This window comes from Pyrus communis, chromosome 15 (assembly GCF_041283825.1).
Source record: "Pyrus communis isolate YQ-2024b chromosome 15, ASM4128382v1, whole genome shotgun sequence".
Classification (NCBI taxonomy): Eukaryota; Viridiplantae; Streptophyta; class Magnoliopsida; order Rosales; family Rosaceae; genus Pyrus; species Pyrus communis.
The window spans coordinates 38,790,179-38,817,857 of record NC_142579.1 but is presented as its reverse complement, the minus strand read 5'-3'; the positions used below and the strand labels follow the sequence as shown (position 1 = coordinate 38,817,857).

Genomic DNA, 27,679 nt, shown 5'->3' with positions numbered 1-27,679 from the left:
AAACCTCGCTTTTTCTAGGCTTGTCCCATCATCCAAAGCCATCACCTTTATTGTGGCATGCATCCTAACCCTATCTGAATGCATTTCAAATTCATTTTTAACTTCCATGTGCCTTTAGATATTCCAAATCAACTTAAACTGTACTGCTCGTTTAGGATATAATTTACATCATATTTATCTGGTAGAGGAAGATGTTAGGATAATTTATATTAAAAGATAATTATTATGATAAAAATTATAATATTATTCTTTAATAATGACAAAAATTATCTTCACTTTTTCATCCAACGATTGAGAGCTATGCTTACTCAACGGCCTTAATTGCACAGGCCAGTGGTGTAAATTTAGATCTAAACACCTCCGTAATAGGATTTTTTCCACAAAGATTTATCAATTCGAAAAGGTTAAAATCGTCAATTTAGCTTGTACAATCCTTTGTAATTTTCTCATCAGATGGCAGAAATGAGTGTCCACAAGGTCTATGAAACACATGGTGGCTGAGGAGAGAGAGTTGAAATAAATATATACAATTTTAATTTTGAAATAATATTGGCAAAAAAAAAAAAAAGAGTAAAATGTTATTACTTTTTTTTTTGTTGGAATGATGAGTCAAAATAGAATATTATCTTAACATTGAGAATAAATTTATTAATGTCTTAAAAACTTCGATAATTGTAAAATAAAAAAATATAGAAGAAAAAAAAAGCTTGATGAAAATTCAAGCAAAATTCTAAAATTTCAAAAAATTGAACAAAAATTGAAGCAAGGGCTAACCAAAACGTTTGGAAACAGCAGAAACCCAGAGGCGCCAACTTTACTTTTTCGAAATGGCGCTCTCATTTTACTCGCTACAAAACTCTCTCCTCCCTCACGTTCACCCCCCAAAACCCTCTTTCTCTCTCTGAGTCTCCGACCCAAAACCTCGGGAATCACAGATTCAAACAGCGCCAGCCATGGCGGACAAGGAGAACTACCTGCGCGTCACGAGGTCGATGAAGAGGGGGGCCGAGGCTGCAGTGACCCCGGAGCAGCCGGCCACCAAAAAACGCGTGGTGTTGGGAGAGCTCCCGAATGCCGTCGTTCCAGCGAATAAAGTGTCCGGGGCGGAGAAGCAGATCCAGAAACCCGGCGCCAAAGGCAAGGCGAAGAAAGCAGTGCCCCTGACCAAAACGATACGGCAGCCGGAGACGGCCAAGGACGTTGATGCGGCGTCGGATGACCCCCAAATGTGTGCGCCGTATGCTCGTGATATTTTTGAGTATCTTCAGAAGCTCGAGGTAAAGGGTTATCGAATTGCAGCTTTCTTTTTTAAATTAGAATTTATTGGAAAATGGGAACTGGGTTTTGTTGATTTTTGGGTTCTTAATTTATCTGTGGGTTCTGGTTGCATTGAAATTTGAATTAGGGATAAAGGCTTAAGCTTTCTGGTGATTAGTTTATGTCATTTTTTATTAGCCAAATATTAAGCTATAAATAGGGACTTCTGGAGTATCTGTAGTCTGGGCTTGGTTTGAAGTGGAATTTACTGGAAAATTGGAGGTGGGTTTTGTTAATTTTTGGGCTCTCAATTTACTAGTGGTTCTTCTGGTTGCTCTGAAATTTGAATTAAGGATAAAGGCTGAAGCTTTCTGGTGATAATTTATGCAACTCTTGATTGGCAAAAAGTTTGAAGCTTAATTTAGTAAGTCTCGTAGTCTCTGTATTTTGTTTTAGTTTGAATTGGAATTTGGGGTTAATTTGGGTTTTGGGGTATCTGGGCTAATGGTGATGATGGGTTAATATTCAGGCAGATGAAGATCGAAGACCTTCACCCAATTACATGACAAAGATTCAAAAGGATGTCACTGCCAATATGAGAGGAGTCTTAGTGGACTGGTTGGTTGATGTTGCAGAGGAATATAAACTCCTTTCTGACACTCTTTTCCTCACCGTTATGTATATTGATAGATTCCTATCTATGAATGTTCTCAACCGGAAGAGGCTTCAGTTACTCGGTGTTTCTTCGATGCTCATTGCCTCGTAAGTCCACGAATCAATGAAATTTTAAGTCATGTTTCTTATTGATAGAGATCCTAATTTGAAATCTTATGGTTAATGTGGCAAACAGAAAGTATGAAGAGATCAGCCCTCCGCATGTAGAACAATTTTGCTACATAACAGATAATACATATCATAGGGACGAGGTAAACTTTCGTATATCTTTTCCTCATCTTAGATTTTAATTTCTTGCATCTCATTCGGTTTTGTAATTGTAGAAGTTAGTTGATATTTATTTTCGTTGAAGGTGTTAACAATGGAGGCTGATATACTGAAGTCCTTAAATTTCAACTTGGGAAACCCTACAATAAAGACATTACTAAGGTAAGAAGTCTCGGTACTGTTGTTCTTGGACAGTTTTTATCATATTCTATTGAGGTGCTTAGTTTGACAGCTTATCGGACTGATTAACGTTCCTTCTTGTTTTGGTTTGCAGGAGATTCACTAGATTTGCTCACGAGAGCTACAAAGTAAGCAAAACCTCTCTGACACGGGAATGTGCCACTTGAGGGTCAGTTCATGTGAGAAGCTAATTAATTGCTTTGTGCTTTTTACAGGATCCTAATCTGCAGTTAGAATTTTTGGGATACTACCTGGCAGAGTTAAGTTTGTTAGATTATGAATGTGTTAAGTTTTTGCCTTCTTTGGTGGCTGCGTCGGTTACATTTCTCGCAAGATTTATGATCCGATCAAAGGACCATCCTTGGGTAAGTAACTCGTTGGAGAATTTTAACATCATTCAACTCAAAGTATTGAAGGCAATTGCTGAGTCATTTGCTTCTTGCAGACTTTGTCCCTGCAACGATATTCCGGATATAAACCAGCTGATTTGAAGGAATGCGTTCTTCTCATATACGACTTGCATTGTAGTAAAAGAGGAGCGTCTCTACAATCCATAAGAGGAAAGTACAAACAGCATAAGGTATATTCAGGCTAAAATGTTTAACCCTACTGATTTTGATTTCATTTTCCACACCAGAGAGGGATGTTCTGAATTGCATTGTTTTCTTGAAACAGTTCAAATGCGTCGCAACCATTTCTTCTCCTGCAGAAGTACCATCTAACTATTTTGAAGATCCGAAAGAATGATTATTCGAGTACAAGAAGACTACGGTTTAACTTTAGCTGCGAGATGAATCCGGGAGGCAGTTAGTTTGTCAAAATCCGTTCTGGTGATGCCGATGCTCACGTTAATCGTTGTGATATAATTTCGTAGGGTTTCAACTCTCAATGGTTTTGCTTAGATAGTCCCCACTACAACTAGGGTTTTAATTTTCTTTGATCGTAGATTATTTGTTAGTCGAGAGAAGTTAGATGAGCAGGTTGATGCTGAATGGGTGTGAAAGCTTGTAATATTCCTCGTGTTTTCAATCTCTAGAAATTTAGAAATGGTGTTTATAAATCCCAGTCTCATATTTTATCTTTTGTTCCTCCTTTTGTTTCACTCGCATTCTGCTTGATAGATTTGAATCAGGCAATTCAACACAACAAGCTACACGTAATTGCAGACCTCGGTGTAGACAAGTTTACTACAATAGCGCCCTCTGCATTCAAGTTCTAATTCCGTGTTTTGATTAAATGATAATATCGCTTGAATAAGTAGGGTTAATGCTATTTATTCTTGAAATAGCATCATTCCATACTTGAATTGTGAATTAATAATAGAGTGGAGTGGTGTTGTATTTCCACCCTTCATAAAAAGTGAAAAAGCACATAAACTCTTTCCTCACCCACCAATATTCCCAAAACAACCCCACATAATTTTTTGTTAGATTTAAAAAAGTTATATAATTTTAAAAGGCAATTATTATTGAGACCTTACTTAGTTACAACAATGGAGGATGGGTGCCATTCTCGCTGACGTGAATTTGTTCTCATCATCTCTTTACACCCCAACCAAACCACCGTCGACACCCCCAAACCCTAAGCCCAACTGCACTACCCCCCAAAACCCCATCTCAAACGTACCAAAACCCTCAAAACCATGCCACACCGACACCCAATCCCCCGCCTAAGTCGCCAACCATCGCAATACCACCACGCCTCAAAACTGCTCTAGCGTAGAATCTCTATCATTATCTACTTTAATATAAATCTTATGTAGAATCTTCCATGCAATCCTATGTGAAAACCTCGTGACGAGAATTCTAATAATTCACTCAATATTGTGTTCGCCTTCCTCCACTTTGGTTCCTTGGTAACCAAAGAATACGAAACCAGTAAATGCAAGGATGGGAAAACCAAAACCACCAGATCCTATTGCAATGACAGATACAAATACAATTCTTCACAAGGATTCTTCATTGTATTGGAATGTTCATTAGGCGAAAGCAATCGCCAACTTCTCACTATGATGTTTTAGTTTCCAAATCTTTTAAAGTATACAACTCATAATTATGTGGCAAAACTTGATTGGTTGGTCTTTACATCTTTGGAGGTCATTTTACACAAATATGACTTTGCCAATAAAATTATTATTTCCAAGTGGGTGAGAAAATAAGACAATAAAGTGAGCTTAGTAGCACTCTAATTATATTAAGTGACACCTGAAAAAATCGACCGTTTTGATGTCATTTAACGCATACAATCCAGAAATAATGGGTAATCGGTGAGAAATTTAAGATGTCATATATTAAGATACAAAGCTTAAATATTCTATGTTACAATCCAACATGTCCCAAAAAATTAAAATAAAAGTTCAAGTTAAATCATAAAAGTTGAAGTTCTACATTCGGAAATCCATGACACATACAATGTTGTTAGCAAAACATGCCGCAACCTTATCGCCTTCCTTGTTCCAACAAACTTCAAATATCCCACCATTTCCTGTGTATGTTTTTACAATTTTGCCTTCCTTCACGGACCATATGTGCATGCACTTATCCATTGATCCACTCGCCAAGTACTCACCATCTGGGCTGAATGCAACAGAGTATACCGGATCCCTAGGATTGTCATAAGGACGGTCAGTAGATTGCAAATACAACAAGTTAACAACGAAAACATTACATTCTCATCGACAAGTAAACATAACGCTATGCTCAAATATGAAAAATTTACAAGTGGCATTTGTGTTTGTTGGTTTGAAATTGAATTCATTTTGCCTCATTTTGTTTTCAGGTTTAATACAGTAAGGACTGTTAATAGCCATATTGTACGGCTAGGAAGTACCTGTGGCCATCGAAGCTGTAGAGAAGTCTCCCTTGTTCCACATCCCATAGTTTTATAGTCGAGTCAAAGGAAGCGCTGGTCCACATAAAATTTTGAGGAACATAAGGAATGTATAAATAAGGAAACAGCATCTACCCTTTTAAGCCAATGACAGAAACAAACGCATGAGTAATCATGCATGCAGAAACACATAGAAAAGACACTTAACAACTGTTCACCACTACAAATCATGTAATATGATTAAACCAACAAGAATGCAAGTACTTTGGCTCCATTTCCAAGCATTCCAAAGGAGCCGCAGATTTACCTTGCTAGCACTAACTGCTGATTGGGATTATTTGTGCCTGGTCCTGTAGGACTCCACCGTATAGTATATATCTCCTGAAAATAATGCATCCATCACAAATTGTGACCTGGGATACTTTTCAACAAATTCACAAACAGAAACAAGCAGGTACCTTAACATGTTCCTTCAAATCATGCAAATATTTGTCCTGCTTCGTACTCCATATCTGCATGAAAAGATGAGTTTTCAGGACATTCAAGAAACCGACAATAATGAGAAACCCTTGAAACAAACTGTTTTGTATTAAGGAGACATTAATAGGGTGTCAAGTTTCAACATATTGTAATCATGCAACGTTACAGACTGGACGTTTGAAAAGAAAAGCATGTTAAATTTCTAGTTCACCTTAGCGGTATAATCATCAGAGCAAGAAGCCAACAAGGTCCCAGTTGGATCCCACTTAATAGCATTAACTTCACCCTGAAACAGTAAAACTATATCAGAATAAGCCAAGTGTATGTAGCTCTTGAAATTCATGCCTCCTCAAGTTATTTTATTTCACACATATGCCTTAATGGGCAGCATCAAATGTATCATGACTCATCAGGCACTCGCTCATAATATCCTAAACCTTAGAATGGGCTGAGCAGAGTTCTAATTGGTCTATTTTATAACTGTAAACATTGTGTTTAATTCAAAAACTGATGCAGTAACTAAAAAGCAAGGAGAAACTAGAAGATTGGTTTGTTGAATTATAGAACAAACCTGATGCCCTGAGAAAGTTTTGATTGGTTGGTTCTCTCCAACCTTGCAAACATGTATCAGAGTATCGGTGGAACATGTTGCAAAACAAATATTGTTCCGCCAATCAACATCCAGGGTTGGAGCTGAAAAATAATTTGTGGCTTGCTTAGCATATTACAGAAATTGAAATTGAACAAACCAACCCTAGAAGGGAGTGCAGTACCTGAATGAAATTCAAACTGCTGTTTCCATTCTCCGCTCTTTATGTCCCAAACAATTGCTGTTTTATCCACGCTGCCACTCAAAAGATAATCACCCTTCTTGTTCCATTTCAGAGAAAAGATTGGGCCTTTATGTCTGGTTAATGTAGTCTTTAACTCTCCTGCATAAAAATCTCATCAGTAATTAGAAGTAATGTTAAGAAGAACCTAGGGATAAGTGCATGCTATTTAAAATCAACTTGACATTACATTAACCAGACTTTACTCGCAAGCATGTTCCGACGGTTAACATAACAACTCACCATCTTTACTCCAAATTCTTGCTTGTCCATCATAAGAACCTGTTGCAAGCAATGTCCCATCACCCTACAAAATGACGAATGTTTTAGCAAATATATAATGCGAGATAGTCATGTCAGGTTTTCAACTACAGAAGGTGATAAAACTCACATTCCAATCAAGTGTCGTCACATCCTTGCTTTTCTCATTGGCTCTACCTTTGAAATGCTTCAACACTGCAACATTTGCAGGTTCATTTTGCATGCTAGATCCACAACTGCCATCTGCAATGGTCCAAATTCGCGCAGTTGAATCTCCAGACCTACACAAAGAATATACATCTTCCATGTTTATGCGTCTGCCCTGACCCTTTATCTTACAAAGCTGTTGGCGTGAGTTGTTTTAGCTAAGGAATGTAATTATTAATTTATTTGTTTCCTTGTGGGATTTTATTTCCTATTACTATATGGTTCCACTCCTAAATTTAGCAAAAACAACATCTCAACTCAAGCCACTTTTTTTCGAGTCGTTAAGATAAAACACAATATAAATCATTTGATGCTAATCTGCCCGGTTATGAAAGACAATATACTCACCCAGATGCAAGAAGGGAACCTGATGGACTCCATGCACAAGCAAAAACCTGCCAGGAATAAAGTAACAAGTTACTTCAATCATACTTGATGAATTGAAAATTCTAAGAAAATGTACAATGCAGGGATATATCCAAACCTCAGAGGTATGGCCTTCTAGAACTGTTAAATCGCGACTTGGAATTTCACAAGGCAAGGATGTTGAGATTGGAGTTATATCCATTGGTTCCACCCCTATTTCAAATTCATGTACGACTTAAAGTCTTAAACTTTACAATTGGGAAGCTAAAACAGATATAAAGACGCGAAATTTACCTCCAGAAGTTTCATTTTCTTCAGGTTCCAACTTCTCCATCAAATTACAATCCTCCTCGTGTGTCTTCTCCTCAACTTTACCAATTTCTTGCTCTCTATCCTTCTCCAGCTTATCGTCTCCATCCTCCTCTTCTTCTTTTTCCTTATCTCTCCTCTCCTCCTCTACTTCCCTCCCATTCTCCCTTCCACTTTCCTCCTTGCTCGCATTCCTCTCATTCGCCGTGGCGTTCATCCTATCCTTCTTCTCCCTCACCATTTTCTGCAACTGGTATGCATCTTTCGTGATAAGATCCAACGGTTGCAGAAACGACAAATCTTCCTCCATCTCGGCATCACTCTGTAAACCTAACACAGCAACACATCAGCCCCAAATTCCACACTTCCAAATTCCGAAACCACGAAATTCAACGACGAATAAAAAATAAAAGCTACTTACATTGCTGCTCAAGTCCGCCTCCAGCTCCAGAAACTGAAGCCCTTTCTGGAGGAAAGTAACGAGCGCTCCCGGCGGAACTACATTTCCGTCGATCGAGCTTTTATCGATTCCCGCCTCGAATCCGAAAGCGTAAGCTGAGTGCGTGAAACCTGAAGAAATCGAGGAGCTAAATCAGTGAGCTTCGGAACAATTCGTAGCCAGAAAAATGAGTAATTGGAAGCAAAATTGGAGAGGGAAAAGAAGCAGACCTGATTCGTGGAGGTAGCGGAAGACCAAGTAGTTCAATTCGGTGGAACTGAGGGAAAGCATCGCCGGAAAAGTTCAAAGCTCAGCCTTCAAACCCTAGGGTTCAGGTGAAACCGCCAGTCCACCGCCTGAGTTGTTGTAACTCTCTTTTATTTTGGTCAGAGTTGTCGTAACTTACTGGCTGTGCAGAGAGAGGGATGGCCGTTGAGGGGCTGTTTGTGAAAGTGTCACGTGTTTTAACTGTAAGTAATAAATAAGGAGCGTATCTGGCGCGGCTGGGCGCTTGTCAGAGCAGACCATTAGCCCGATGGACCGGCTACTTTCCCATCCCAATACCCCCAGCTGCAAACTCCTGCCTATGCCGGAATGTGGGCTGAGGGAGTCCGAGCGAGAGGCCCGGCTCGAATTAGTGGCCCAAGAGCTTGAGGGCTGTATGATGTGTGGCTGATGTCAGGGTGACCGGGCTCGAATTTGTCCATTTTTCTTTGTTGGAATCTGGAAAAAGAATGCATGCAGGGAATTAAGCCCTCGAATTAAACCACAAGAATTGCAACACAATATGATTTAAAGCTTAAGAACACAAGATAGTGATAGAAACATCACTTCGATTCGAGATTGAGAGCTCAAGCTCTCAACTTCAATGGTAGGACCTCGCACCATGCATCGATGCCGCATGCAAGGCTATGGTTGGGTTCCTTGAGTTCCAAGGATTTCAAAAATATTATTTTTGAGCTTGATTTGTTGAAGGTTTGAAGAGGAAGGACGAAGATAGCTCACGAGAGTGAGCTCGAAAAGAGGGAGAGAAAGAAAGAAAAAGGAAGAGAGAGAGAGAGAGAGAGAGAGAGTGAGTGAGAGAGGAAGAACCGGTCAAATGAGGGGAAAAAGGGAAAAGGTGATGGGGATGTTGATGGATTAGGTGAGGAAAAAATACTAATATTTTATTTTCTATTGCTATGACTATTCAGTTTAGGGGTGGAGATGCAAAAGACAATTACTGTTTATTAAAGGCAGTTATTGTTCACCAGGTGAATTCAATAGTGAGTTGCCCTAGGGGCATTTGTAACACTGGAGTTCTCTTAGTTATGTTGTAGTTGAGCGACGGCAGCTAGCATGGGGTTTTGGTTGGGTTGGGCCCACCTTGCATACAAAAAATTTGGGTCCGATTAACTCTACGCTAGAAGGATTTAGAAGATTGGGCCAAAGTTTTTAGGTTCCTTTTACAGTTGGGCCAAACTTTAAACTAAAGAAAATAATTGCGGGTTTAGGCCAGCTAGACATAAAAAATTTGGCCTAATCGGATAATTGTTCGTCGGGGTCATAAGGTATTCAAGAGATAGTCATGTGACAAAAAAATTCGAATTTAGGGCTGGTTTGGTACTGCTGTGCTTTGAAAAAAGCTGCTTCTGTTATGCTGTGAGAATAAGCAACTGTGAAATAAAGCAGCAGAGTGTTTGGTAAACTTTTTTGTAAAAGTGTTTTTGGAAAAAAAAAAAGTAGTATGATAGTGTTTAGTAAACTTTTATGTAAAACAGCTGTGATTGTGTGAAATGACCAAAAAGGTATAGTACTAGATGTGATATGACAAGCCACGACATCATTTGCTAGCAACCTCTTCACCTTCGACATCCTCTCCTTCCTCATCTTCTCATTCCACATGGTCGTCGAAAATGGGACCCACCTCCTCACCTCATTTGTCAACCGTGACCCTTCTCTCCTGCCTCAACCTCGCTGGCGCTGACAATACCAACCATCGCTCTCCCATATCTTCAGTCGAGTCCCTTTCTCCGATCTCTCTCCGCTACCGACACCTCCCATTTCTTCACCTCACCCGCGTCGAAACCTTAGACAACGATTTCTTATCCGGCAATGACGACGACGCTCACTCCCTCTTCGGCCCCAATCAGATCGCCCCAATCCTCATTTTCTCCTCCTCATCTCACTCCACCTCCAAATTAGGGTTTAATGGAACTTACGAGACTAGGGTTTCTGAAATTGTGCGCTCCAGTCTCACGTTCAAGGCTGAGAAATTCACCATTTTTGATGACAGAGCTAGAGGCAGAGATGGAGACGGAGAAAGGTGGCGATGAAGAAGTTGATGATCGGGTCGTCGATTTGCAATTCTTGATCAACGGATTGGAGCTGGGTTGGCGGGACGTGGTGACATTGTTCTTCCTCCTGAAAGTGCGAGGAATCAGGAGAAACTTTGAAAATAAGCCACTTTTTGAAGCTGCTTCTTGCAGCTTCCACCTTTTAGCTTTTTTTTCATCTGAAACTTTGAAAAAAAGTTGGTTTGGAGTGTTTACCAAACACCAAAAACTCTCTCAGCTTTTTTTCATACCAGCTGTTTTTAAAAATCACCTTAACTCCAAGCCATATCTTTAACTTTTGTGATGAAGTCTGTTAAAATTTATGATCGATTGATTAAAGATGTCCTAAAACTACACCCCAAATATCTATAAGAGGTTGATCTAAGCTCTTTTGCTTCCAAGTCCATCCAAGAATTTCAAGACGTAGGCTTTCCATGCATGGCTCGTATGCAGAGATATTAGTACCAGTCACGGTGGCGTATAAGACAAGCAAAAAATGGTCGTCAGAGCTTGAATCTTTGAATAAATGGGTGGATGCCATTTCGCGGCGCTTCATTCGGAAGGAAAGGAATTCTCAAATAAAGTAAAAACTTTGGAAAAGACTCGAGCACGCATGATTTGATCACTCAAATTAATCCTCTAGTTTAAGTAAATAATTGAGAAATATTATAATTTATCTGTCTCCTTAAATAACAAAGAAAAATTAAAAAAAGATTTGAATTATTGTATAGTTCCATATTCGTATGGTAACCTTTTCCATGAAGAAGGAAAGTCCTTGTCCTTGGATGCATATGATGATGATGATTTCACACTTTCCAATGTTGTAAAAAGCAACATATATATTTTTAGAGTGATACTTTTGATATCATGTTTTTATATTATATTTCTATACCGTCTTAGGTGATATCTGATGTGAACAGCTACATCATTTAAAAAATTTGCAAAACCCAAGAAAATGAAAGAGAAAAACTCATTGTATACTACAATCATCATTTAATTAATTAGCTTTTCTTAATTATTAGTTTATTAAATAATGAACTAAATTAAAAAATCTGATTAATTCAAATGATGTGACTGTTTACATCAAATGTTACCTAAGGTGGTATGAAAATGTAGTACAAAAACATGGTATGAATAACATTACTTATATTTTCATGAGAAATTGTTCAGTGTTAGAAACACGACCCATTTCACATTTTATAATACAATTATTTGAAATTGACTGTTTTTTAAATTTAATTAATTGTATTTAATCGTGTTTGCGAAACACTGAAGAATCTCCTATATTTCTTCCTATATTAAGTAGCTAGGGAGAGAATAACATTGACTACCTTCCAAAGCCGACAAGCACAACCCGTCCGGACAACTAGCATAAGATATGGCCAACTTCGCTATACTGTATTTTAGGGTTTCTCACCTTCGTCCTTCTAACTTTTATTCTTCATAGTTTGGTCCATGAACATTTACAATTGCCTTTAATTAGGACAATTTGTCACACTCTTTTATGAAAGTTGATAAAAATAATCGTGTGGCGTGACATAAGATGTAGGTAAAAACAAATAGACTTTTTCTATCTATAAAAAAATTGGTTGCACCCCTTCATTCTTCTTCTATTTCTCAGCGTTTTTCTAATATTTTTGTAATTAAAGTGAAAAAGCAAACTCAATAACAACATGATGTTGTAATCTATTTTGCATTGGTTAGAATGCGCATACAAAGTAATCACATATAGGGTTGAGTGATTGAAGAAACAAAATAAATCTGCAAAATGATATACAACCAATTATGTCGACTGATAGAAGATGAAAACTAATTCACATCAACCGATCAATTGTTGGTTTGAAAAATCAATAAGCTACTTACAATAAATCCATTTAGTGTTTGCTATATTCCTTGTATCCCCTTCTATTTGTGCAAGTGTATTTCCTCTTAGTTTAGTGCATTTGACAATTACCAACCGATATGTCGGCACTGCGCAGTTTCGCCCAAAACTCCACCCAATCCGCATCCAAGGCAAAGTCACCCGATTGATGTCAATTTCTATAACAAACGTCACTGTTGTCCTCATTAGATGCACTTTATATAGTTCAGGACAAAATTGCGACGAGAAATAATCTAAGAACCAAAGTGAAACCATTCCAAAAGTCAAGGAACACAATTGCAATTAACCCTTAGTTTAATAGAATAGGAGAAAAAATAACCTTGGCTTGGAGTGGAGTGAGATGCATGAGTGCCTTGTTTTAGGGGACTGGAAAGCCTGGGAGGGTTTCTGACCAGAAAAAGAAAGCCAGGAAAAAGAGTTCTCGTGAAAAACAAAGAAATATTATACAAAACAAAGGAAAAGCAAACAAAAAATGTGCTCTCGTGGGAAGCGTCCCTTGTTTGCAGGGTATACTCAATTGCACCACATGTCACCTTTTATTTTCCCCTCTCTCTCTCCCCCGCTCTCTCTCTATCTCTAGTCTCAACACTTCCAAACATAGCCATGCAGCTTTTCCACACTTTGCCTTTCTGAAACTCCCTCTTCAGACCCCTCCTCTTTTCATCTCTCCTCTCAGACCTGAAAGTTGAAACCCCACAAGCCACAGTTATGCAATTTCAGAAGTTCGTGGTACTAATAGTCTTGGTCTTTCTCCCAATGCTGGTTTCCGGGGACAGGGAAAACACAATGCAACTTGGTTTGCGCAAGCAGCACTACTTCTCGTTGTCACCGAATAAGCAAGCAGAGAAGGAACAAGAGAATAATAAGCAGCAGCAGCGGCGTTTGAATTCAAAGCACTCGTTGGAGGCCTTCTTTTCAAGCAAGAGGAGAGTTCCTAACGCTTCAGATCCTCTCCATAATCGTTGAGGAATTAATGTGAAGAAACAAAACAAATTAACATTTTGAAGGTACAACTACTCATTTTGTCAACTTCATCAGGCTTCGTCGGTAAATGGTTTTTCTTAACGGACGTTGGTTTAGACAGTTGGCTAAGTTAGTACTGTGCCCACCTATTTTAATCTATTTGGTTGTTTAGTATACGAAATTATTGTGTAAATTGAACTTGTTAATTATATTAGCACCTTAGGGCCCCTACCCCTTTAGAAGCCTGAACTGAACCTGAAAGTGCCTGTTTCTTTTCTGGATTGTCCATTTCTGTCCTTTCCAGTTCTCTAATTTTAGGTCCTTTTCAGGATATGCAATGTACCAGTGAGAGATCAGTTGTTATATGTCGTCTGATACTTGTTATAGTAGCCACGATTTTACCCGCATTTGCAATTTTTTGCTACTCCCATGTGTCTTCAACTTCAACGGCATCTTATTATCCTTAAACTTTCACGGATGTATTGTTATTGTTTTATTCATGTCAATAAAATAAAGGACTAAGCTATATTTTACAACCTTAACTTTGAACCACTAATAAATTTCTTTGGCACAATGTCATACATCAACTGTCATACATCAACCTACGAACTTGTTGAGTAAAAGTCCTTCTTCATGTATATAAAGTTAGGGTAGTGTTATCCACACATTTTTGTTAATTTTTGTCATTTAATTTAAAAAAAAATTATTAAAAATGAAATAAAATGTGTGAATAACAGCAATCCTAAAATTATTATATTAGTAGATTTTACGAGAAATTCACATAAAGATGATAAGGATTGTTATTAAAACACTTATTTTTACTTCGATTTCACATACTCTCTTCATTTTCGACTATTAGATCAAATAAATTTAAGAAAAACAGAAGACAGAAATTAATAAGTCGATATTACACCCCCAAAATAGTAAGCTGGTTGTATTAGTTGTATCCTGAATGCCGTTGGCATTTGTCCGTTAAAAAAAAAAAAAAAATAAAAAAAAAAAAAAAATAAATCTCCCTTGCTTTGAGAAGCAAATTTGAAAATTGCCTTTTGACCGTTGAAATCTGTACGGATCATCCGATCATGGATGGATCAATCAAGAAAAGAAAAAGCACTTTTGAATGACAAGGAAACTTAACCCACTGTTTTGAGTCTTTGACAGATTCAACTGCAAGAATTATAACTTTGAACTTGATTATTACAATCAAACCATATATATTGATTAACTATCAATCAAAGCAAAGGAAATAATCTAGCACTAGTATTGTGCTTTGGACTTTATGGTCCAATTTTTACATGGAAGATAGCATGATTGGGCGTGGTTTGCAAATAGCCTCCAAGGGCTTGACCCTTGGCATCGTAAGCCCCAAGCCCTCACTCATGTCCACCTCCTCTTCACCAATCCTCTCCCACTCAAACGATTGAACCAAGCTTCCCAGCGCCAACCCAATCAACCGGTTCGCGAGGCCAGCCCCAGGACACCCTCGCCTTCCAGCCCCAAATGGAATCAGCTTATACCCTTCGGACCCCTCACCGCTCCACCCTTCAAACCTTTCCGGCTTAAACTTTTCGGGGTCCTCCCATATCTCAGGGTTCCTGTGGATAGCCCACGCATTGATCACCAGCATTGTGTGACGTGGCACGTCGAATCCCCCTACCACGCAGTCCTCTGAGTTTTCATGAGGCACTAGAATTGGAAACGAAGGGTACAAACGATGCGTTTCGTTGATCACATTTTGTAAGTAGCTCAGGTTTGGCAAGTCTTGCTCTTTCAACAGACGATGATCTGGTCCAATCTTGGTGTCTATCTCGGCTCTTAATTTCTCCATTGCATCCGGATGGTTTAGCAAGAGTGCCATTGCCCATTGTAGGGCTGTTGATGTTGTGTCTGTCCCAGCTACCAGCAACACCTACGATTAGTATTTGATTAGTAGACATTTATAATTCAAAGGGAGAGATTCCGTTTTATCATCGACGATACACACCTGTGACGTGACTTGGCCACCTATATCAATGTACAAACGCGTGGTTCCGTGACCATATGACGAAAGATGCATACAAACAGATGTATACACACGGTTACACATAATCACTCAAATATTTGATCAATGCATCTACCTATATCAAGTTCATGTGGACAGGGATGGGCATTCTATCCATGATTTTTATTATGAAAAGTTCATATTTAATATCGACTACGAATTTGATATCAAATTAGGAAGAACCATGGTGTGTTTAGCCTAAATTTTCACTTAACTAGAGCACTGCCGTATATAAAAAAAGTTGCAGGATTATGTAATTTACCAAAATGATTCCCTTGACGATTTCGTCGGTGTATAATTGGGGCTCTGTTTGTTGTAGCGCCAAAAAGTTGTCGATCATCAATTTCTTCACCTCTTGGCCGTTCGATTCAAAACCCGCCGCCAAAATCCCACGGCGCTCCTCAATCAAACTCTGCAAGAAGCCGTCCATCTTTTTCATTAGCCTCACCATCTTCTTCTCCAACCCTGTCGCATCCGTCCACTGCAAAACCGGAAAAAAATCTCCCAAATTCGTCGCCGCCGATAAGTGCACCGCCTCCCTCATCACCTCCCGGAAATTCTTTGCCTCCTCGTCCGCTGCCACGTCTTCGCCGAAGTACCGCTTCCCCCCCACCGTCATCGTCATCACGTTGAACGCAAGCTCCGTGAATTTGGACTTGAGCTCGACCTTTGACTTTTTCATGATCTGGGTCAGTAACAGACGGACTTCCCCTTGCCGGACGCTGGAAAACGCGGCGAGGCGGGAGGAGGAGAAAATCTCGAGAGTCATGATGCGGCGGAGGTTACGCCAATGGTCGCCGTAGGGAGCCGCCGCGACGGTTGTGAAGTTGTAGTGGAAGTGTTTTCCGGCGAGCAGGCTTGGGCGGTTGGCAAAGGCAACGTCGTGCTTGGTGTAGCATTCTTCGGCGGCAGAAGGGGAGGAGACCAAGAGGACTGCGCGGGAACCCCATTGGAGGAGGATGATTTTACCCAAGTTTGAAGAAAGGGATTGGAGGGTTCGGTGGACTGGATGTTTGAGGAGGTGGAGGTGGCCGATGATTGGAATAGATGGCGGGGAAGGGGGTAGATTCGTAAATTTGGGTTTTGGTTTCATTTTGGTGAGAAGGAAGGTGAGGAAGATGGCGATGAGAGCTGAAGTATACCAGAAGAAGGGCGACTGTTCTTCCATCTTTTGATTGATTGATTTTTTTGGTGAAATGTTGAGTTTTGATTAATTTTCAGTGTTTTTGGTCTTTTTCTTTAGTTTTAATTTGAGTTTTCCTGCATAATTTTTAAAGATTTTGGCACTTGGTAAGCGGCAATCGATAAAAAGCAGACAAAAATAATGTAAAGAAATCAAAATTATTTGAGTGCGAGATAAGGGATAAAGTTGAGGAGCTAGAGAAAAGACAAAAGGCAGACACTTGTTCTTGGACAGAGCCGCTGTGGAACTTTTTTTATTTAAATTTCAACATTGTTTAGAAGCAAAAGCATTACTTTTGAACAAAAGTACTTTTTAAAGAAGCAAGCCCAACAAGCCCGTACTTTCTAGAGATGTAATCCCGAGCAAGCCCACATTTTCCTTGGGCAAGTGTTTGTTAATGGATACATTGTATAGCCATCATCCTTGTCTCTCAGTTTTTTTTTTTTTTTTTTTTCCTGGTTGTCTCTCAGCTTAAATAATATATAGATTATGCACTCCTCAAACTGGAAATGAAGCAAAGGAGAATCAAGAAACGAAAATAAACAAATGCGCATGACATTCTTCGGCGATGGAAAGCGAAATGACCAGGACTCCACTGGAAACCTACCGGAGAAATAGAAGTTTGCCGTGTTCGGAAGAAAGAGATTGGAGGGTGCGGTTGATTGGTTTCCGGAGAAGATGGAGGTGGCCAATTATGGGAAGAGACGGCGGGCATGTGTGAATTTAGCTATGTATGGTGAAGATGATGGTGATGAGAGTTAACTGTACCATATTAGGTTTTTCAGATTGATGCGTGAATGCAAATTTTACGATCTGATGGTGGTGGTGAGTTTATGAGTAGTATTTTTTTTGAAAAAAAACAAAATTAATGATCATGGTATCTTGCATTGTGCTTCATGTCCATATACACAGACTCCAACATAATGGAATGACTGGAAGGAAACAGACTTTGAAACTCATTATGAGCCGTGTTTTCCTTTTGTTCATTTGGGTTCTTGGACTCTTGCACCTCTTTCTCCTGATGATAGGAATGTAATAGATAGTAAATGTGCATATAAGATTAAACGAAATTCTGATGGATCTGTAGCGAAGTATAAGGCTCGATTGGTAGCTCGTGGGTCTAGTTAATAAAAAGTTTTGGATTATAATGAGACTTCTAGCCCTGTTTTGAGACATACAATATTTAGTCCAAATATGACAAGGATCTAATTCATAAGGTACAAGAAATAGTCTTCTGTGTCTAGAAGTTGTACAAAAGCATAGTACAAGGCTATGGCACATACAACAGCTGATGTTGCTTCAGTCTTGAATTGGGATACCCAGTTAATGTTGGAGGGAGGGTATTAGGTACATAAGGGCATTTGCCACGTCAGCGTATTGTTGTAACTAGTGGCTAGAAGATTGCCTACTTTTTAAAGCTAGGATATGAGAGTATATTACAAAATCAGTGTTCTAAAAATCGGTCTAGACGGTGCCTAGGCGTTAGGCGGTGGAGCGCCGACAAGATTTATGCCAAAGCGTTCATTAAATCGGGTGGGAGTTAGTCTGCCGCCTTGGCGCTATCTAGGTGGTCTCGTAAGAACCTCGACGGTTTTCCATCTCACTGCGATCTGACAAGAAGAGAGAAAGGGCATTGGAAATTTTGGCGATACATACAAACCCCATTGATCATTCAAAGAATCCACCTCAGATTTCTTCTTCTGCTTGACCAGCGGGCCACGTTGATGTTGTTTGATCGTTCGAAATTTTGGGATGAAAGTTGAGGGTTAGCGGGGAAGAGGTCTGATGATAGGAAATGCCTGTTGAGAGAAGAGAGCACGCATCTTCTCTTTGTTGAAAAAAGAGTGAAGGCGACGAGGGGTTGAATGAGGAATAAAAAACGAGGCTATCTGGATGATTTGATAGAAACGAGGCATTCTTATAATAAAGGAGGGAAAACTTGTGATAAAGAAAGGGTGAGGGTGGGGTGGGTTGGGCTGGGCCAGGCTTTTATATGCTTATCATCTTTTTCATTTTTGATTTAGGGTTAAGAAAACAGCCCATCTTATTAAGTAGACTTAGTTTTTGTTATAATAAATTTAATTAAATAAATAAAAAAATTACAAATCCGCCCGGCAGCCTAGGCGCCTGCCTAGACCCCGCCTAGCCGCCTAGCTGCCTAGGTGCTAGGCGCCAGTCCGCCACCCAACTAGCGCCTAGCGTTTTTTTGAACTTTGTACAAAACAGAGATACTATTACAGAGACAAGCATTGAAGTTTTCTTCCTCTTGCACATAGAGGCCTAATTATGTTGGCTAGAGACGAATATGTTCTCACTATGCATCAAATGATTTATTTATTTATTATTATTTTTTTATAGCGGGAACACCGCCACATAGTACCATATGACATCGTTTATTTGCTTTTTTAAGAGATACCCTATAAGGGACTAGAAGGGAGCATGAAATGTAACCATCTTCGAATTCAGTTCTATAGTAGAACTTTAATAGTTTTTACATGGAAGACAGCATGATTGGGCGCGGTTTGCACATAGCCTCCAAGGGCTTGACCCTCGGCATGCTCATATATACCCAAACCTTCACTCATGTCCACGTCTTCTACACCAATCCTCCCCCTCTTAAAAGACTGAACCAAGCTTCCCAGTGTCAATCCAATCAGCCGGTTGGTAATGACATCGCCTGGACATCCTCGCCTTCCACCTCCAAACGGGATTAGCTTATATATCTCTGCTCCTTCTGCACTCCAACCTTGAAACCTGTCTGGCTTAAACTTATCAGGATCCTCCCAAATCTCCGGGTCCCTATGAATGGCCCATGCATTAATCACCACCATCGTATGACGTGGTACATCGAATTCCCCTACCACACAATCCTCAGAACCTTCATGAGGCACTAGAAGTGGAACAGCTGGGTACAAGCGGTGTGTCTCATTGATCACATTTTCCATGTACTTGAGCTTTGGTAAGTCTTGCTCTTCCAACAGACGCTCGCATCCGACGTTGGTGTCTATCTCAGTTCTCACTTTCTCCATTGCCTCTGGATGGTTTAGCAACAATGACATTGCCCAGTCCAGGGTGGTTGATGTTGTGTCTGTTCCAGCTACTAGCACAACCTTTACAATAGCATAGAATAAGGTCACTCACAATAAAATTATGATACTACAACGAAACAACTGTATTAACCACGTTTAATATTTATCATCGTCACATCTATGAGATGATAAACCTCACAATTCACTATGAAAATGGCCAAACCCATACACTAATTAGTCAATAAACCTAATATTCTGAAATGTGAATAAACAAAATAAACTCATCTACTAATTAGTCAATAAACCTAACAATTCACTATACTAATAATATATATATTATATCTAGTCCTTATCAATATTTGCTTATTATTAGGCACCTCTATCTCGTTTGTATTTTTCCGAGTTTCTGATGAATTTTATAGTGATACAAGGGGTCGGTGAGGTGTTTTGACTTTTGATCACCGCTGCGACGGTTCATGATAGTTATTTATTGGAATAAATGATCCTCTAAATTTCAGAAAGAAAATGTAATGATCAGTTGAGTGTTTATGAATTACCAAAATGATTCCTTTGATTATATGGTCTGAGTAGGCATGTGGCTCTTTTTCTTGGAGCTTCAACAAGTTATCAATCATTAACTTCTTAATCCCTTTTCCATTTTCGATCCATGATTCGATGACAAAATCACACGACGCTCGTGAACCAAGCCCTGCAAGAACTTGTCTGTCTTCGCCATCATCCCTACCATCTTCTTCTCAACTCCCAACATATCCATCCACTGAAAAAATGGCAAAAAGTCTCCAATGTTTGTTGATCCGGATAAGTCCACTGCGTCCCTAAAAACCAGACGGAAATTCTTAGCCTCCTCGTCATCTCTAACATCTAGGAGTGGGCACGGTGCGGTTCGATGCGGTTCCACCCCTAAATTGTTCGAGTGAGAGGTTTGGGGCACCCAGTTTTAAAAGTTTGAAGAAGCAAACTGCAGGTTTAAATTTAATTACACAACAATTAAATAGAATTTGCTAACAAATATACCTACTCTTTTTGTATAATCATATCATGTAAAAGTGAAAGATTAAGGAGAAAACCCAGCCTAGCTCCAATGCTAATTGCTAAACCTATTATCCAAAGCTACGAGCTAGATGCCCCAAACCTCTCACTTGAACAATTTAACTGAAATGAAACTCCAGAAAGAGATAAGAGGCCATACTCAGAAGATCTATAATTAAACCATTTTATACCTTAGAGAAACTATTAGGAAGAATCCGATGAAGACAGTCTTCCAATGCTTTTACAGTGAAGCTTTGAGGTCAATTCATGCCATAGATTTGGTATTGATGAACTAATGAGATCTTCTTTTCTCCTCACAATGAAGATAGATTCTTGATTTTTGTCGTCAGTTGTGCCACTGCAGAGCAACCAAAAAAACAAATTGTTAATTAACCTCTAAATCGTGTTGGAAGGGGTAAACATGCTTTGAACGTACTAATTTCAGCATAGTTAAACACTTTATTTTTCCCGGGGCAATAGTGTTGCCAATTAAACTGTTGTTTTTCCTTTAGCTTTTACTAGTGCTCCATCTTATTTCTTGAAACTTTAGTTTGAGATAGGGTGTTATTCATCACCCTCATGCTTTCATCAATGTGACTTACATTTCACATTTTCGTTACAGGCAGCAGAGGGGCATTTTGCTTATGCTTTTCAAGGAGGTGAACCTCAAATAGATAAGTGAGTCTGGGAATCTGGTGGATGATTATTATATATAGGACATTATATTTCTTTTGATGTTACGGAATTAAAGAAACGTAAATTGTTTTTATCCCTAAAATTTTGAATTCTATTGCAACTGAAGCTTTTGCACAAACTATACCACATAACTAACTGAACCAACTGAACCACATAGAAGAAGAGGAAAGTACATAACTTTGAACCCGAGTATAGCAGAAAGTAGTCAACTGATTCCTAGCAATTTTGGCAGTACTCCAGCTCAACAAATGGCCCTAAATTAAGGGATTGAATTCAACATTTAGCAACATAAATCGAAAGAGATTGAATTCAAAGTTGTGTGAATTATAGCCCAATATGCACCCTATTTATAGCGCAAAAAAAAAATTCAAATCCAACGGCTAGCTGACGTCACTTAGCCGTTAGATTTGAATTTAAGTTGCAGTTTTTAAATAATAAATTATGTTTAGCCCTATGACCATTTATCCCTCGATTAGAGATAATTTTTTGTGACAAAATTAAAACGAGCCTTCTGATGAGCCTTCGAATGAAGATGAACTTATTCTTCAACAAACAAGCTGGGTCATCGGCCTCCAAGGGCAGAATTAGAAGAAAACCTTTTTTTAGTTTGAGTGCCCCATCCCGTTGAAATATAATATTGGTATTTTCCTTATCTTTTCAGTCAATTCCATGTCACACCACATACTCATTTAGTCCCAAGTCAAACCTGGCGGACAATATTTTGCAAAGGTTCTTGCATATCTTAAGAACTGTAGTGTGCAAACTCATAGTTCTGGACAATTCATATGTAAAACCACAATCAAATACCAAAGAATGGAAGCAACGTACTTCTGGTACAGTCTAGCACTACTCATCATCTTCCCTGTGATTCTCAAGCTATCCATCACTAAAATCACACAAAATCACAATAAGAATCTTCCTCCATCCCCACCATCACTCCCCATCATTGGCCACCTCCATCTTCTTAAACAGCCAGTCCACCTAACTCTCCAATCCCTTTCTTCAAAATTCGGCAAAACCATACTCCTCCGCTGGGGCTCACGCAAAGTCCTCCTAGTGTCTTCGCCTTTGATAGCCGAAGAATGCTTGACGAAGCACGACATCATCTTCGCTAACCGCCCGCGCTTGCTCGCGGGAAAACACTTCAACTACGACTTCACAACGGTCTCTGTAGCTCCCTATGGAGACCTCTGGCGCAACCTTCGCCGTATTATGACCCTCGAGATGTTCTCCTCCTCCCGCCTCGTCATGTTTTCGAGTGTTCGACAGGGAGAAGTTCGGCTTTTACTGAATCAGATAATGAAGAGTGGAAGCGTACCGATCGACCTCAAGTCCAAGTTTACCGAGCTTTCGTTTAATGCGATGACGATGATGATTTTGGGAAAGAGGTACTTTCAATAATTCAATTGTTCTAACACAGATGCTGTTTCTAATTTAACCACCAGTGCTAATCTAGCATGAGTAAGATTTTATCCAAGGGAATGAAACCAAGTTAGTATACATTAAGATTTTATCCAAGGGAATGAAACCAAGTTAGTATACATTCAAAACTGTCTTGTCAATTTCTTAATTTTGGATATTCAACAGGTATTATGGTGAAAATGTTTTGGATGTTGAGGAGGCGAAGAATATACAGAAGGTTATGAGGGACGGAGTGGACTTGTCCGGGGCAACAAATCTTGGAGATTTTTTACCCTTTTTACAGTGGATGGACATAACGGGGATTGAGAAGAAGATGGTGAGAATAATGGCAAAGTTGGATAGCTTTTTGCAGGGTTTGGTGGAAGAGCGTCGTGCATTTTTGTCATCAGATTTTGCATCTAATGGCGAAGAGGTTGGCAAGTTGACGATTGATAATTTGTTGAAGCTCCAAGAAACGGATTCCCAGGTTTACACCGACGAAATAATCAAGGGAATTATTATGGTGCGTAATTTTTAATTAAATTTGCTGCTGTTTTACTTTTCTGTCCGTTTCAACCATTAGCATTTTGGGATTTCTTCCCCATAATTAGTTGCCGGTTTCTTGGACTTACTTATTAATCAAATGAAAAATTTGTCAATGTCATGCGTCGCAGCTGTCGCATATTATATTACACTTTTTTTTTCGGTTGATGTAACGAGGGTGATATTAGAAAGATCAAATTTGTAGATAAAATTTTACAAATAATAATTAATGATTGAATTATTACTTAAGGATTTTATTGCACTTTTTTTTTTGTTGGTGCAACAAGGGTAATATTAGAGATGCTAAATTTGTAGATAAAATTTTACAAACAACAGTTGATGGTTGAATTATTATTTAAGTATTGATTAACGTGTTTATTTCTTATTAGTGTCATATAATTTAGTTTGTAAATTTAATTTACCTAACACTAGCCGTTGATGACAACATTATACATATATTTGATGTCGGCAGTTAGATGCATGTAGAATATATTTGGATAAGGATTTTGTTAAGGGAGTCTTAACGAAATACTCCTGGTACGTACTGTTTACTTTTAATGTTGAGGACATTTTTACTTTAAAAAGTCACTCCTAATACTATTCAGTTACAATACATTTTTGTCATTTTGATTAAAACTCAAAGTTTTCAAATCATTTTCATTGGTTTTCATTTTTGTTAATTGTCTTATGTCAACATGTAATTTGGTGTATATTTTTTAATCAGTCTTTTACTCTTTATGTAAAGAGTAAAATAAATACAATCGTCAGCCCAAAATACTGCAGATATAAATGACAAGGAGACATGAATTGTAATGCGTGGTGTACAACAATCACATAATGTTTATCTTTGGAGTTGATTCGAAACTTATTTCTCCATATGGTTAATGTATAAAGTGTGGGTATGACCAGAAATCAATTGCATATATAATCTTCTTTCTACTTCTCACATGTCACCATGATATGACCAGAAATGCATACATTATTGTAGGTGTTGCTAGTAGCAGGGACAGACACTTCATCATCATCTCTTGACTGGGCAATGGCGTTGTTGCTCAACCATCCAGAGGAGATGGAGAAAGTGAGAGCTGAGATAGACACAAACGTTGGACAAGAGCGTCCGTTGGAAGAGCAAGACCTGCCAAAGCTCAAGTACTTACAAAATGTGATCCATGAGACGCATCGCTTGTACCCACCTGTCCCGCTTCTAGTGCCTCACGAAGCTTCCGAGGACTGTGTGGTGGGGGGATATGATGTGCCACGTCACACAATGCTGGTGATCAACGCTTGGGCCATTCATAGGGACCCTGAGATTTGGGAGGACCCTACAAAGTTTAAGCCGGAGAGGTTTGAAGGATGGAGTGGCGAGGGCTCTCAAGGGTACAAGTTAATTCCTTTTGGGAATGGAAGGCGTGGATGTCCTGGGGCTGGCTTAGGAAACAGGTTGGTTGGATTGGCGCTAGGGAGTTTGATTCAGTCTTTTGAGTGGGAGAGGGTTGGTGAAGAGAAGGTGGACATGAGTGAAGGTTTGGGCCTTGTCATGCAAAGGGTCGAGCCATTGGAGGCTATTTGTAAACCACGCCCAATCATGCTGTCTTCTATGTGAAATGACATAGCTCTACGCTATAGGCGTTGGTCACTGTCACGATCAAATTTTAAGCGTTTAAGAATTAAGAAAGGGCATTTAGACCTGACGAGGCGCTCACCTAGCCCGCTTAGGAATTCTCATAGATCCTTTGTTAAATATATATTAGTAACTTTGAAGTTTTGAAATTGTATTAAGTTATACTTTTTGTTTGTTTGAACATTTAGTCCTTTGTTAAACATCGATGACATTTCATATGTGAGACCCACTTGTAGGCATGTAAGCCACATTTGCACTATTTGGACCAAAATGTGCAATTGGTTCTCGGTTTGGAATGCAAAGCATCGATTTAGAATAGTTGAAGCTTTACGATGAATTCTTTTTGTCCATATGATGCAAATGTAACGTAAACAGTAGCTTATAATACGAGAAAATCATTCCAAACTTGAAAAAATGTGGAATGTAATTAGCCCAAACTGTTAAAATGTAAATGTGAAGACGTGAACGGCCCACTTCATTCAATGGGCCTAACCCAAACCCAAGACCCTAAACAGCTAACCTAACCAAGAAACCCAGCAACCAATCTAATTAGCCTTTTTCAAAAAAAATAAATGAAATAATAAAGAAGGAAAAAGGTGAACCGTCAAACATTTCACTATCAGCGCTCACTTCTAAGGTAATCCATCTTGTTAAGCTTTAATCTCACCTATATATATATATACATATATATATAGATTGTTTTCTCGCATTTGAAATTCACCAACAAATTGTTTACTCTCTCATTTTCTCTTTATATTTTTTTGAATTTTAGTGTTAATTTTACCTCCACAAATCCTCATCGAAATGTCGGATTCCGAGGGCACCGCCGTAGTACCACCGCAAGACCAAACCTCCGCCATGGAGCCCGAATCCGAACAGCAGAAGCACCACGACGCACCAGCTCACAAAGAGAAGCCCAGCGTCCACACCTCCTTCAGCATATGGCCGCCGACCCAGCGCACCCGCGACGCCGTCGTCAACCGCCTCATCGAGACCCTCACCACGCCCTCCCCTCTCTCCAAGCGCTACGGCACCATGGCTGCCGACGATGCTTCCGACACCGCCCACCTCATCGAGGACGACGCCTTCGCCGCCGCCGGTGGGTCCGCCGCTACCGAGGAGGACGGGATTCAGATCCTGCAGGTTTACTCCAAGGAGATCAGCAAGCGCATGCTCGACAGCGTCAAGTCCAGGAACGCCGCTGCTTCCCCTGCTCAAAACGGCGCCGCGGAGCCCGAGACTGCGAGCTCTGCGGTGGACCCCACCGCTGCCGCCGCCAGTGAGGATGCTATGGCCGAAGAGTAATGATCTATCCATGTGTGTTAGGTCACTCTAAGCTTCGTATTAGGGCTTTCATATCGAGATCTATTCGTATTTATCATGGATTTCTTGTGATGCCTGTATACTTAATGACGTCCTAAATATTTAAACTTTGGTAATTTCGCAATGCGCTTCAATGTTCTGTGGATTATATTATCTGGATTTCTGTTGTGAGTATTGATCTACTGAGTCTTGATCTGCTTTGTTCGGAGATGTTTATGCTCAAGATTTTATAAGCGGGTGCATTTGGAATTGGAAATTTTTCGAAATATTTCCTATTGCGTAATCAAATTTGTGTGGTTATAGTTCAGTATGTTTACTTATGCATAATGTTGCTTTTTGGAGCATGCATTTGGTCCTTTGCATAATCAGAGGCGTTTTTGAGTGTTTGACAGCCCCTTTTTTGGTAAACCATGTTAAACTTTTGTTGCATTGTACTCTTTTGAGAGTTTAGATTGTCGGTACAATGTGATTGCAATGGTATGAGAGTTAATCAGAACCATTCTTCGTTGAATTAAACCTTATTTTGGAAGTAGTTCTTCCTATTTTCTATGTTTCAGTTATGGAAACAAAGTTCACATTTCTCACAATTATAAGAAACCTTTTCCTTGGTTGTGAGCAAACGAACAGGATTTCTTTTTTGGAAAGGTTCGATATTCTTGTCAAATTAAGCTTTCGGTGAAAGTGATGTTAGCTAATGTTGCTCAGAGCTTTCTTATCAAGTTCTAGTTGTTGTCCAAGCATGTTAAACTCAAAAGTAGTCTACTTTCTATCTGCGTATGCAAACTAATTTTTTCATCTCATCTTTCGTGCGACTGCTTTTGTTGCACCAGTAGTAGATAATCTGGAAAACAAAGGTGACTAACATTTTGGGTAAATGTAATTTGCTTGATATTTTACAGTTTGCAGAAGTTCGAACTCCCTTGAAGTCGACTAGGATTTGATTAAGAGTATTATCGGTGTGAAATGGTTGAGTATAGTTTAGAATGGTATCCTGAGTTCCCGGCACTCACACCTTGGAAGATTTTTCTTTATGTTAGGTTGATTGATGTCTTGTAACTCTAACTGTGTTACTGCTACTGTGCCGAGGATGTTTTTCTTGCAGATGCCTCTTTTTAGTGGATGTCTCGTTTGACAATAAGCGATTTTTGCCATCCTCTCACTGCAAGTTTCTCCTAAGTGCATCTAATCTTTGGACTAGCTCCCAGTTTGTCAAGTGGATTGATATTTGTATTAGTTTTTCAGTTAGCTGAAACCTTGTTTGTCTTGCTGATCGCACACCATTGCTTGTTTGTCTGCATTTTGTTTTCTGGACGTGCAGCGGTTGAGCATGCCGTGGTAGACGGTTTATGCGATGCCGCATCAAGCTTTGAAGATGTATGATGAAAACACCATACACATGGATTTTTTTTCTACTCATCAAATCAAGGTTTGAATCTGTCATGACATGTTCTGTATATTCTACCTCTCTATTCAGAAATTGGTTGTGCATTGTATTTTCGTCTTCCGTCCCGTAATAACGTTATGGAGGACTA

The 27,679-nt window shown here is 39.3% G+C and overlaps 5 protein-coding genes and 1 pseudogene across 6 annotated transcripts; 3 read left to right on the top strand and 3 right to left on the bottom strand.

Moving 5' to 3' along the window:
• Positions 1–780: 780 nt before the first annotated feature.
• On the top strand, positions 781–3,439 carry LOC137713189 (putative cyclin-A3-1). The gene is made up of 8 exons (XM_068452460.2): positions 781–1,277; positions 1,787–2,019; positions 2,108–2,183; positions 2,285–2,361; positions 2,474–2,507; positions 2,595–2,744; positions 2,825–2,959; positions 3,055–3,439. The coding sequence occupies exons 1-8, from the start codon at positions 954–956 to the stop codon at positions 3,124–3,126; spliced, it is 1,101 nt and encodes a 366-aa protein (XP_068308561.1). The 5' UTR covers positions 781–953; the 3' UTR covers positions 3,127–3,439.
• Positions 3,440–4,646: 1,207 nt separating this feature from the next.
• On the bottom strand, positions 4,647–9,197 carry LOC137742426 (WD40 repeat-containing protein HOS15). 2 transcript variants are annotated; one of them, XM_068482291.2, is made up of 15 exons: positions 8,932–9,197; positions 8,331–8,823; positions 8,083–8,231; positions 7,647–7,983; positions 7,471–7,565; positions 7,335–7,381; positions 6,910–7,060; positions 6,762–6,825; positions 6,462–6,620; positions 6,260–6,381; positions 5,900–5,974; positions 5,667–5,720; positions 5,516–5,589; positions 5,209–5,283; positions 4,647–4,982 (listed from the first exon to the last, which is right to left on the bottom strand). In XM_068482291.2, the coding sequence occupies exons 2-15, from the start codon at positions 8,389–8,391 to the stop codon at positions 4,763–4,765; spliced, it is 1,683 nt and encodes a 560-aa protein (XP_068338392.1). In that variant the 5' UTR covers positions 8,392–8,823; positions 8,932–9,197; the 3' UTR covers positions 4,647–4,762. The 2 variants fall into 2 exon arrangements, with proteins under 2 accessions (XP_068338392.1, XP_068338398.1); XM_068482297.2 differs by lacking the exon at positions 8,932–9,197 and having other exon boundaries at positions 7,647–7,991; positions 8,331–8,541.
• A 5,207-nt stretch (positions 9,198–14,404) lies between these two features.
• Positions 14,405–16,714, bottom strand: LOC137748513 (cytochrome P450 81Q32). Its single transcript, XM_068488678.2, has 2 exons — positions 15,564–16,714; positions 14,405–15,169 (listed from the first exon to the last, which is right to left on the bottom strand). The coding sequence occupies exons 1-2, from the start codon at positions 16,467–16,469 to the stop codon at positions 14,552–14,554; spliced, it is 1,524 nt and encodes a 507-aa protein (XP_068344779.1). The 5' UTR covers positions 16,470–16,714; the 3' UTR covers positions 14,405–14,551.
• Positions 16,715–18,898: 2,184 nt separating this feature from the next.
• Positions 18,899–22,027, bottom strand: LOC137714328 (cytochrome P450 81Q32-like; annotated as a pseudogene).
• On the top strand, positions 21,932–25,172 carry LOC137708597 (cytochrome P450 81Q32). The gene is made up of 3 exons (XM_068447715.2): positions 21,932–22,647; positions 22,847–23,183; positions 24,192–25,172. Exons 1-3 carry the CDS (start codon positions 22,073–22,075, stop codon positions 24,804–24,806), a joined length of 1,527 nt encoding a protein of 508 aa, XP_068303816.1. The 5' UTR covers positions 21,932–22,072; the 3' UTR covers positions 24,807–25,172.
• A 285-nt stretch (positions 25,173–25,457) lies between these two features.
• Positions 25,458–26,321, top strand: LOC137743889 (MFP1 attachment factor 1). Its single transcript, XM_068483823.2, has one exon. The coding sequence runs from the start codon at positions 25,629–25,631 to the stop codon at positions 26,127–26,129; it is 501 nt and encodes a 166-aa protein (XP_068339924.1). The 5' UTR covers positions 25,458–25,628; the 3' UTR covers positions 26,130–26,321.
• Positions 26,322–27,679: the final 1,358 nt, after the last annotated feature.